General features: G+C 38.4%; 1 protein-coding gene and 1 long non-coding RNA gene across 2 annotated transcripts in view; one reads left to right on the plus strand and one right to left on the minus strand.

Annotated features, from left to right (window-relative positions):
- Positions 1-213: 213 nt before the first annotated feature.
- LOC139708011 (sialidase-1-like) overlaps positions 214-12,160 on the minus strand; it is a 30,316-nt gene continuing 18,369 nt past the window's right edge. The window contains exon 6 of the mRNA XM_071620002.1: positions 214-962. Coding sequence (XP_071476103.1) covers positions 748-962 — 215 coding nt within the window. The 3' untranslated portion in view covers positions 214-747. The remainder of the gene's footprint in view (positions 963-12,160) is intronic.
- Positions 2,269-6,691, plus strand: LOC139708002 (uncharacterized). Its single transcript, XR_011709315.1, has 3 exons — positions 2,269-2,351; positions 5,434-5,513; positions 6,542-6,691. It is a non-coding gene; the product is annotated as an uncharacterized lncRNA (long non-coding RNA).

The following is a 12,160-nucleotide window of genomic DNA, read 5'->3' on the forward strand; positions in this document are numbered from 1 at the left end:
TTCCTCCACTGCTTTTGAAAGGGAGTCCTAAAATTATTTGCATAAATAAAAGCATGAATTTCATTCACAAATTGGATTGTATTCACAATAACAAATCAATTCTAACTTATTAATTGTAATTTTGCACTCATTTGATGGATAATCAACGTCAAATTGAAACACGTATTTCTGCATAGATATACTTCTGTGTAGATATACTTCTAAGATACAGTAGCTTAAATCTTTATCAAAATATAAAAGAAGTTGGTCATCTCTGTCATGGCCTTAAAGTGCTCTATGGTCGATTTGAAGAAATTCAACACAGTTGTCACTTAAATTGCACCTCAAGATGCAATACAACTATTGCTGCAGAGAATAAGGGCCCCATTTCATAAAAAGTTTATATGATGGCAGCTATTGTTGGAATGGCAATTGTCATGGTAACGACAAGAATCCAGCTTCCTGATTGATTGTTGCAATTGGAAGTTGCCATTCCAGCAAGAGTTGGCATTCTATAATAAACATCTTTTATGAAATGGGGCCCAGCTCTCTAAATCAAATCTCTGAGCACAAAAGCCTCTATCGTATGGTCACCTGAAAATGGTACATCCGTATGCCATGTGACCCCTGTATTATGTCAGAGATGACCAACCTCTGCTGACTATGTTTTCAATGGACAGCTGTAAAGCCATATATACAAAGCATCAAGGCAATAAGAAGAACAACACATGTGTCATCATTTGTTCTCCCGTTTCTCCACATTCCAGGCTAGAGCTGTCCACTCAGACTGACCTTAGCCAAGGACAAGTACTGGGTGGATGATTTCTCGCCCTTCTCGTACAAAATATAAATAAATTTGTACTCATAGATGTCATTGGGAATGGCGGTCATCGTGCTGTAACCACTGGGCTGAGGCCATATGTTGAGCGACCCTGCCCACGTTGTGCCATTGTCATAGCTCCATCGCAGCGTCATGTTTACACCTGGATAAGTTGAGATACAAATGAATGAGAGAATTGAAGATTTAGACCAAAATGTGACATTATTGAGCTTGAATGAGTAACCATCAAATCCAATTAGACATCATCAAATTGAAACATGACATCACTGAGCTTGAAGGAGACATCATCAAACCAAAATGTGACATCATCAAATCAAAACATGACATCACTGAGCGTGGAGCAGACATCATCAAATCCAAGGAGACATCAATGAGTTTGAAGGAGACATCATCACACACAAACAAGACAATAGTGAGCTTAAAGGGAGACATTAAAATGCTTGGTTGAGAGACATAACTACCGGTATGCCAGAATGAGGCACCACTAGACTTCAGTGAGGCATCACACAGGTTGAAGGCTGAGTAATTCTCGCTATCGCCAATGACGTAAAAAACTCCTGCGCACGCTAAAGAGCTCTGTCACAGGTGCACTGTGGGATTCCTCGGTCCATTGTTCGCTTCCGGTTGTCTAACGTGAGTCCCAGTTCTCATACGATTCAATGGAGTTCTTTGTCTGCTTTTTCGTTGTTAGCCCTTTTTTCTTGACTATAATTCAGCTTAAAAGAGTTGAAAGTGTCTAAGCTTTACTGATTTGCGGTCACTAGAGTCATGGTTCACTACTGCAAGGCCTCAATGTGCTGTATGGAACGCCATTAGGGAAACAATACAAAATTCATTTCACTCCAGCCAATATTCATTTCACTTTTAACAAATACATTTCACTCACCAATATTTATTTCACTTTTTACAAAAATACATTTCACTTTTAGATAAAAATTCATTTCACTTTTCACAAAAATACATTTCACTTTTAGATAAAAATACATTTCACTTTTAAATAAAAATCCATTTCACTTTTCACAAAAATGCATTTCACTTTTCACAAAAATACATTTCACTTTCCACAAAAATACATTTCACTTTCAAATAAAAATTCATTTCACTCTTCACAAAATGTATTTCACTTTTTAACCAAAAACATTTGACTTTTCACAAAATTCATTTCACTTTTCAAGAAAAAAAAAAGATCATTTCATTTTTCCGTAAAAAAAAAATCATTTCACTTTGGCGTACCGTATCACTCTGACGAAACCATTTCACTGCACTAAAACCATTTCACTGCACTAAAACCATTTCACTCTGATAAAAACATTTCACTCTGATCAAAAAAATACGTTCCTCTCTTTTCCCGGCCAAAAGGTGGCGCCAGTCTGAGAGGAGTCACAGTGCTATGCGCTATGGCACCTTGTTAGCACCAAAGAGCGTACAATGGCGGCTCTGCATAGTGTCCTGTTCGCTCTTTCTACCCCGACAAATTGCTGAATTTCTCCTTTGATGACATCCGTGCGATCTTGGGAGTGTTCACATACCGGTAAAAAAAGGTGTCATTTTTCGTTTGTTCAGTTGCTCGTTTGGTTTTCTCGAGGTTTTGCCATTTGTTTCGATCCTTCACAGCGGTCACTCTCTTGCAGAGGCTACATTGCTAACTTTCCACGTATTTTGCCATAGACGCAGACTCGCCAGCGAAAGAAAGCAGTCTATCAATATCACAGTCCCATCTACGCCTATCTATGTCTGAATACTCTGATATAGTATTCTGCCAACGTGGTGCTGAAGCCTTGAAGTCTAACAGAGTAACCCGCTAGATCTAGAACTAGTACTAGGTCCAGTAGGAGCACTCCTACTGTCCGACTAAAAATAGTCCCACACGTACTAATGACCAGTAATGAGATGGGTCCATAAATGGGGAGGACTTCTCATATGATAAATGGACCACAATATGGTCGATTGTATCATGTTGTATAGCGGTGGCAGGCGGTAACGCTAGGGCCTAACATTCGTAACAACATCCTCATTAGAAAAAAAAAAAAGTTACGTAGACGTATGCAACCTATAGCTTCTTAGTAGACTAGACTAGACACTCTAACGTTAGATAGACCCCCTATATTTGATATCATAGAGTACTACCTGGTATTTTTGATTTATTTCTAATAAAATTAAAATAATGCAGGCCCTGCCTAGGGAAAATTTTGGAATTTGAAGTTTCTAAAGTAATTCATAAGTAACATTTTGGCGTAAATTAATACAGGGAAAAAATGATCAATGGTAAACGGCAAATAGATTCAAATAAAAACAACAACGGAAACACCTAGCCTCTATCTAGGCCTGATACTCTGACTGTAGTGTTAACGTTAAGGCCATGTCACACCATAACGCGGGCTTGTGGCGAGGAGGTAGTTTCCAGCACGTAGAAGATTTTCAGCGGGCGAACAAGAATGTTTGCAATTTTCATTCATGCCTTGTCATACCGTACGGGGGAACTTCTGCGGCTTGACTTGCGGGGAAACAAATTTACTCCAAGGAGCTCTCCGCAGTTGGTCCGGACCTGACAGTATCTAGCGCGTAGTTGCCCGGAGGTGCTCACGCAAGTCCGATTTAACCGCAGCCAAGTTTTGAGCATGACCAAAACTTTTTCCGGGTGAGTCGCAGGAATGCCGGTAGAGGTCCACGCAGAACGCCAGTAGTAGGAGACCCTTAGCGGCAGTACTTTCCAGGCAATTCCCACGCAGGTACTTCGCAGTCCCGTATGCAGCCAAGATAATGAAATTCTGTGAGATTTCAGCCATTCCATTAGAGAAATTCCTTCACTAAGTTGTCAGCCCCCACGCGACTGGTACAAAGGTCACACAGTATACTCGCAAGTATAACGCTTCCAGCAAGTAAGACACATGCGCTGACTCGCACAAATCCTTTTCCGCCCTCAGGAATGTCCGGTATGCTAGAAAATCCCTACACGTAACAAGCCCGAGTAGCTTGCCCGGAAAGGTGTGACAGGGCCTAAACACGGTTGCGGGTGAAAAAATATGCGTGCGCACCTCCGGGCGACTACTCTTGAGATACATGCTAGGTACTGTCATGTGCGGATATCTACAGGGACCTCCAGGTAGTCAAAATTGTTCTTTGCAAGTCGCACGCAAGGCTGGTGTGACACGGCCTTTAGACATAATTCTAAACTCTAGTCTAACAGAGTTTCTAGACCTAACGCGCGTTAGGCCCTAAAAGGTATGTTCTGGGTATTGACTCTGCCTCTATACAGGCCCAGCCTAGATCTAGTTCACGTACTACATAGTTGTTGTTTTTTGTACTGCCATACTGTCACTGCACTGGTATAAATGCATACACATAACCACAACTTTGTCCATTGACATTGGCATGACAAAGCCGATCTACTTGAATTTACTCGCGTTCAGTCTCGCATCATCAGACAGGCAGTGAAGTAGGACTGATTTGTCTTGTTAGAAAGTGAATCAAATCCTCTCAGGCTGAGTCTGACCAAGTTAAGGGTAATGTTTTAAAATCACTTTAACTGTAAGTGTACTGTAGCTGGTAAGCATGTGCATTATCTTGTCTTGCCTTTCCAAAGATGCCCACATTTCCCACAATTAATAGACTTGGACGGTTTCTTCAATGTGTGGTAAGGGTACCAGCTATCGGCAGGGTACATCGACACCCTGCGTATCATGGCTGTTTGTGCGTATAGAACAAAAAGGTACGCGTGGGATTAAGTGCCATTTTATAGCTATGAAAACAGTAACAAAGAAACGAAAATCAAGCCAACAAAACAAACTAAACACGTTTCAATTACATATCCACTCAGTAACAACGCATGACTATGAAATTCACTTGTATTACCTATGGAGGGAAGGGGTGCAGATCGTGAGGTACCCTTTTTCAGCCACGCGAAGAAAAATTGCATAATTTTACAATGGAGATTCAGAATCAACAGAACAGTCATGAGATTTGAACTGCAGTATTTACAGCTTATTTGAGGAAAAACTTAGGCAAATTTGTTTTATACTTTTGTAATAAACGAGCTGCAAATTCATAGGGTGCCGATAGGTGGTACCCTCAATCACAAAAATGCCCAGTGATGCAGTGGTTGGTTAATTGCTGACCCTTGACATATTGTATCAAGGGTTGAAGCAGCCACTACTTCTTCTAAGAGGCTGTGCCAGTCCTTTGTGTTCCTTGGTAGGAAAGATGAACCTCTGTATTGTGTTCTGCAGGTAATTCAGTGTGTTAATTCATGTTGGTAGCAATACCAAATGTATATTTTCATGAATAGTTTCATTGATATAAGCACTTGGCATTTTAGTAGCACTTACACTGTACTGCAAAATGAGCAATTTAAGAGCAAAAATCAGATACCAAAAGTTCAGGCAATCAATTCCTGCATGTGGTGTTGGTTATTGGAGTGAAGGGCTAAGGTGCTTTTTAAAAGAGACTCGTTTGTATTACATTTTCTTTGTGCTGAGTAAAAAGTTCCCCCTATTCATATAAGGAAATAATGTAATAATGCATTGTATAACACATCATTTGTATAACACCTCACTTGTATGAATATTATTTACCCTCAGGTAAACAGTTATTGAATCTGCTTCCCTCCTATTCAGCGAATGCGGAAAGACCATGCATAAGGAGGCTGCATCCCTGACCACGCTTTGATTCAAGCTCACTCATTGACTGGAAAGCTGTGAGTTTCAGCTTTCAGGATTTACTGAAAGTGCATTATTCAAAAGATTGACATTCTAGGTACATTTATACCATAACCATTGTTCACAACTTGACCTTACTCCTGTGGGAGGAAAAAAAAAACAACTTTTTTTTTGGAAGTGATGGTACATGTATTGTACCGTACCAGATAATTCTAATGACAACACATGTACATATTTTGTATGTCACCTAGAACTAAAGAGTGAACTTAAGAGTGAAATTTCTGTGAAGGCACATCTTATAATCTTTACCCTGCCCTTTCATTCCAAGGAAATGTACATGTATGTAGATTCTTCTCTTTCTTTATAATGTATAGTGACTATGGCAACAGCCCATACATTTGACAGGTATCACAATATGCAGCGTGGACCAATCAATCATTTTAATAGTGTGTATTATAGTGTACCATAGGTGCCTAGGTCTAGTAATTGGCCCGTACTGATACCAATTTAATCAGTTTTGGAGGACATGAAAATGCAAGTCAAATGTAACTTTGAATGAAGAATTGTCTGTCACTGATATATATTTTTCTTTTTTTGGGGGGGGGGGGGGGGGTTGGTCCAAAAAATTGACTTTAGACAAAGTTACACTTCTTTGCAAAGATAGTTCTGGTTTGTAATTAAGCTAGACATGGGAAAAAACAAACAAACAAACAAACAGATAGCACCATGAAGGCCAGAATTGTGTGAATTGTTCTGTTGTGATCTATAGCTTTATTACAGGCCTGTACTACCTCCCCATTCCCTTCTGAAACAAGTTTTCCCTCTGTTTCCAGATATCATGTTTGACTCACTCCTGTATGTGCATAGTAGATCTTCAGCTTTGAAGAATGACCTTCTGATCTTGGTCATTCTTGCTTCTAGTTTGCTGGAGTTGCTAGTAAATATATGATACAAAATTACTGGAAATATCATGTGTATGAAGGCATAAGAAAATAGTGCACATCAATATGTCTTCAAAATGTTTACACGCTGTTTCCATATATGCTTGCCTTTTTCATTCTTCCAGGAAGGACTGTTTTAACTGCTCATACGTGGTCGACACAGAACATCCGCATTCACAGCCCTTCATCCTCCTTATTGGAGAAAGCAAATTATACCCTCTTCAGGTACATGTATCTGCAGTTGTAGAGCACAGGGCACAGTCCTCAAGGCGTTGTGGGTGCAGCTGATCTTGTCTTCAAGTTGATCTTCGTTCTAAATCGCGACTGCTGGCCACATTGTATATGGCAGTGAGACCATTTTAAAAGGGACTCCTGTGCAAACAAGGAGGATTTGAAACTTTGGCATCCATCCCTTATTTTCTAAATTTGCTGAGTCAACCATAATGCAACCATTTATTTGTCATCTCCACCCTTCCTGTATCAAGTCTGCATAATAAAACAGCATTTGCTTGAGAAGTACTTACAATGTTATAGGGAAATAGGCACTGACCTTTAATTGTGGTCTCCTCATAACAGTGGCCATGTTATTTTACAAGCCATTTGCCATATGATGGATATTGTTGTATTTTGACTATACACCTGTACCATGTATGAATGATAAGGTACATTTATATTGATACTATTAGTGGTCAATGCTTCTTTGAAACATGTATTCACTTTTCAAGGAGTTAGTTTTACTTATGATAATGTAGACAAGTATCGAATATGTGAAAAGCTGCTAATACCATTATTACACACCACACCCACATATAGTGTGTACAAGTTGACAAGGGATGTATAGAGCACCAAACTGTGACATCGCCATGGAAACTAGTTCTAAATGACCTCACATGTCCCAAATATCTGTCAACACTATTGTTGCTTGCACCTGGTTCCAACCCAAGTTACAACAACTCTCTTGCTTTTTTAGGAGTTGACCTAGAACTTGGCATATGTGGCCACTATTACAGGTAAATGTGGTATGTAATTAATGTGTTTCCATGGTAATGAAAAAAAAAAATATAGAAAATTTAACCAAAATATTGCGGATCAAACTACTTTCAATCTTTATAATGTGAATGGTAATTTGAAAACACAAGATATAATTGTCTTCAACTGGCATCCTTCATGTATCACTTGAGTAGTGTACCCCAAGCAATTTCATCTATGCTCGTAAGAAGTAATCAAGTTCTTCATGATTATCATACAAGGCAGGCTATTGTGTATCACTTCGCAGTTAGAACTCGACTCAGGAGAAATGTGATAGCATATACATGTACAGGCCCACAACACAAGAATTCTGTGCATTGCTCCCAGGTAGGCCAGTAGCCAACATACTACATATTCAAAAATGTGATGAAATTCCACCTTTTCATTATGCACCTACATAGTACCTGTCACATGTGTGTATTTGACTTTGGAGTATGGATGCAATATTGTATTATGCTGCATTGCAATGAGTAAAATAATTAGCAGTAGAACAAGCACTTTATAGTGTACCTGAAGCATGTTACTACAGATTTTTGAAAGCTTCAAATTTATCTTGGAAACCCAAATCTATAAAGTTGACATGGCATCGAATATTATTTTCATTACATGTATAATTTTGAACACTCAGTTTGTACTTTCCTTGCATTAAATTAGTATTTGATGTCAGATAACTCACAACGGGTCATTGCATTATATGCGGAATATGTTGCTATTCTGTTTGCTACTTGATTTTGTTATCTGACTAGCTAAATTGAACCATGTAAGCACCTAGGTGCCCATTTTTGTTGTACAGTGGAAACTCGATATAACGAGATGGTCGGGACCGAGTCGTTTTCCTCGTTATAGCCGATATCTCGTTATATCAGTAGGCATAAAAGAAAGCATAACATAAAGACATTAATTTGCACATGTGGGACTACCCATCATCTTTCAATCAATACTGATAACTTGGTAATGTGTGTGAGGTAATTACTCACCTTTATGGGTAAGAAGATGTCTTTTCGCCAATGAAATCCGATATCAAGAATGTTTTTCTTATCAATTGTAGATGTTTGAATTTGTAAATCTAAATAGCTTGCGATTGTGTGAAGATCGTCTGTGGATTGGTGTGTGGTTACAGTATGGGTGTGTGTTGTGTGTGGAAAGCTTGAATATGGTCTGCACAATGCTGTGTGTGTGTGTGTGTGACACATTCTGTATGTACATTATGACTGCGTGTGTGTGAAGATGGGGAATTCCCTACGTAGAAAGCCAATCACAGCATCAGATTGCCTCACACTTGCTAAACGTCATGATGATGTCATGTATACGGCCGTCCCACCACATTTTCTGCATGTATCAGTGCGCCTATACACACACATACACGTATGCGGTGCTAGCTGTAGAGTGAACTGAAGAAAATAGGTGTGTACAAGACAGTTTTTGGCGCATCGAGCTTTACAATCTCGGAACATGATAGCACAGGCGAAGTAAAGCTTTACCCGAAGACATTTTGCTTTACCTCGCTATACAGTGGAAACTCGATATAACGAGATGGTCGGGACCGAGTCATTTTCCTCGTTATAGCCGATATCTCGTTATATCAGTAGGCATAAAAGAAGGCATAAAATAAAGACATTAATTTGCACATGTGGGACTACCCATCATATTTCAATCAATACTGATAACTTGATATTGTGTGTGAGGGAATTACTCACCTTTATGGGTAAGAAGATGTTTTTCGCCAAGGAAATCCAATATCAAGAATGTGTTTCTTATTAATTGTACACTGTAGATGTTTGAATTTGTAAATTTACATAGCTTGCGATTGTATCAAGATCGTCTGTGGATTGGTATGTGGTTATCGTATGGGTGTGTGTTGTGTGGAAAGCTTGAATATGGTCTGCACAATGCTGTGTGTGACAGTGACACATTCTGTATGTACATTATGACTGCGTGTGTGTGAAGACGGGGAATTCCCTAAGTAGAAGGCCAATCACAGCATCAGATTGCCTCACACCTGCTAAACGTCATGATGATGTCATGTATACATATGGCCGTCCCACCACATTTTCTGCATGTATCAGTGTGCGTGCACACACACACTTCACACGTACAACATGCAGTGCTAGCTGGAGTGCACTGAAGAAAATGATTATGTGTGTACAAGACAGTTTTTGGCGCATCAAGCTTTACAATCTCGGAAGATGATAGCACAGGCGAAGTAAGCTTTACCGAAGGCATTTTGCTTTACCTCGCTATAGCAGGTTTGATTTACTATATTTTTCTTTGTTTGGAAGTCACAAAATTTATCTCGTTATAGCAGTTATTTCGTTATAGCCGATCTCGCTATAAGAGTAGCATTTTACATAGACTTGTGTGGAAGGAAATTTGGGACCGAGAGAATTTCCTCGTTATAACCGATATCTCGTTATAGCAGTGTTCGTTATACCGAGTTTCCCCTGTATCAGGTTTGATTGGCTATGTTTTTCTTTGTTTGGAAATCACAAAATTTATCTCGTTATAGCAGTTATTTCGTTATAGCCGATCTCGCTATAAGAGTAGCATTTTACATAGACTTGTGTGGAAGGAAATTTGGGACCGGGAAAATTTCCTCGTAATAACCGATATCTCGTTATAGCAGTGTTCGTTATACCGAGTTTCCCCTGTATTCCTTTGCTTATCCTGATTTTCTTGTGTTTGTGTTTGTAACTTCAATACATGTCCATATCATTGTAAATCTCAAGCCTCATCCACCCCTATGTATCCGCTCTTTCTTACTCACTTCATTTGATGAACTCTGTACTGCTCTTTTCTCTCAATCCTATTCTCTCCTATATTTTTCCTGTCCTACATGTATGTACATGCGTATCCGAGCAATTGCCCCAGAGGGCAATTACCCCCTGGCTAAATACTGCGTAGTGGTAAGGTAAGAGTAAAGATTAGGGTTAGGATTAGAACCAGGGGAAGGGTCCGGGGTAATTGCCCAGGGGGTAATTGCCCTAGACCCATGTACATGTAATACAAGTACTTTTTGTTTCTTATTACTTAGAAAGATTGGTCCTTATGAGGTTTGAAAGTGAAATGTAAACAACTGATTTGTTTTATGTTGTAAAGTATGCATTTCTGCTAGGAATTTGCACTGAATTAATTCTTCTTTTTTTCAGATGTAGGAGATGAGAATAATATGCTTATTTTATAGAAAATTGGTCCAAGATACAAATTACATTGGTGTTAATTATCGTACATGTACTTCAATCATTCATAAAATCCAGTACCATACTACCATTACTGTATTGTTTTGACAACTCATGTGTATCCATTCAGATTTACAAAGTTGCTCATACAGTGTCAGATCTTGTGAATTTTCATTTTACATGTGAATGTGCTATATTACTTCCCTTCGCAAATGTTAACAGTATACCACTGTACTTTATTTCTGCAACAGACTGCCATATTAGATCACATCAAATGAGATTGTATGTTGGAACAATTGTCCTGAATTGGTGTCTCAAGTGCTAAATTTGACATGTGTGGTTTGTATTAGTGTATGTACATTGTTTGATGTGTATTTCGAGTGATGTTTGTCATTTACCGACATAAGTTGGTTAAAATTCCTGTTAACTAATGTTTTCATTCGGGGGTCAAATTTCGAAGAAAAGATTTAGTGCAATTCCACAAAACTTGCTTAAGATAAAACCGACCTCAGTTGGCTTTTGGTAATCACTTTACCCAACAGTTATGTGGTTCACTTGGAAATCGACTGTCTGTTAAAATGCTATCCAGATTTCTGAAAGCATAGATTTGATGGTGTAATGCAGATGTGTGAATTTGAAATCCAAACTGACATTGTGTGTGTGTGTGTGTGTGTGTGTGTGTGTGTGGGTGTGTGTGTGTGTGTGCGTGTGTGTAGTTTTTGTTTTTGTTTGTTTGTTTGTTTTTTCTAAGAGGATGCAAAATTGCCATTAATTTCTCCCCCATGCATAATATAAAACACATGTTGTGGAGAGTGAAAATGCTACTCTTGTTTTTCCATAGCTGGGAGTACAGTATGTGGGTGAGTTTATTATGGGCCGTTTGTGGATTACATTATACTCTACATACATACAGTAGATCTAGTAGGTTTGAGTAGGAGAGTGAATGGTAGGCATATTCTCTAAAACATCCCCTCACCTTTGTAACTACACTTCCAAAAAGAGCATGAACTGTGACAGAAGTCAAATCAAACATTAACATTTCATTCATATAGAGTTAATAGGTAATAATGATAATAATAATACAGTATACGTTTAATGTGCCAATTTCACATGACTAATGTGCTCAAGGCGCAGTAGGAAAAGTGAGTTATGAAGTACAAAAATCATTACACAAACATGCACATGAAAATGACACAATCATGATGATCTAAAAAAAAAAAAATATATATATATATATATATATATATATATATATATATATATATCATAATACCGGTATACTATTCTATGGTAAAAGATTGGAATAACAAGTAAAGAAGTATGTTGCTGGTTTTTCTTTTCTTTTTTTTTTTAAAGAGCTCATCTTTCATACAGTTGACGACTTTACCGACACCAGAAAAAAAAAAATACTAGTCATTTTCTCATTAACATGAAACAAGATAAGATATCATTGCTTTGGATGCTGACTAATTTTGTAAAAAAAAAATAAAATAAAATAAAACAAGAACAAGGATAATGTGACATTCGCAGATCATAATT

Source organism: Diadema antillarum, unplaced genomic scaffold, assembly GCF_040938485.1.
Source record: "Diadema antillarum isolate AM-2024a unplaced genomic scaffold, OU_Dant_1.0 seq00001293_RagTag, whole genome shotgun sequence".
Classification (NCBI taxonomy): Eukaryota; Metazoa; Echinodermata; class Echinoidea; order Diadematoida; family Diadematidae; genus Diadema; species Diadema antillarum.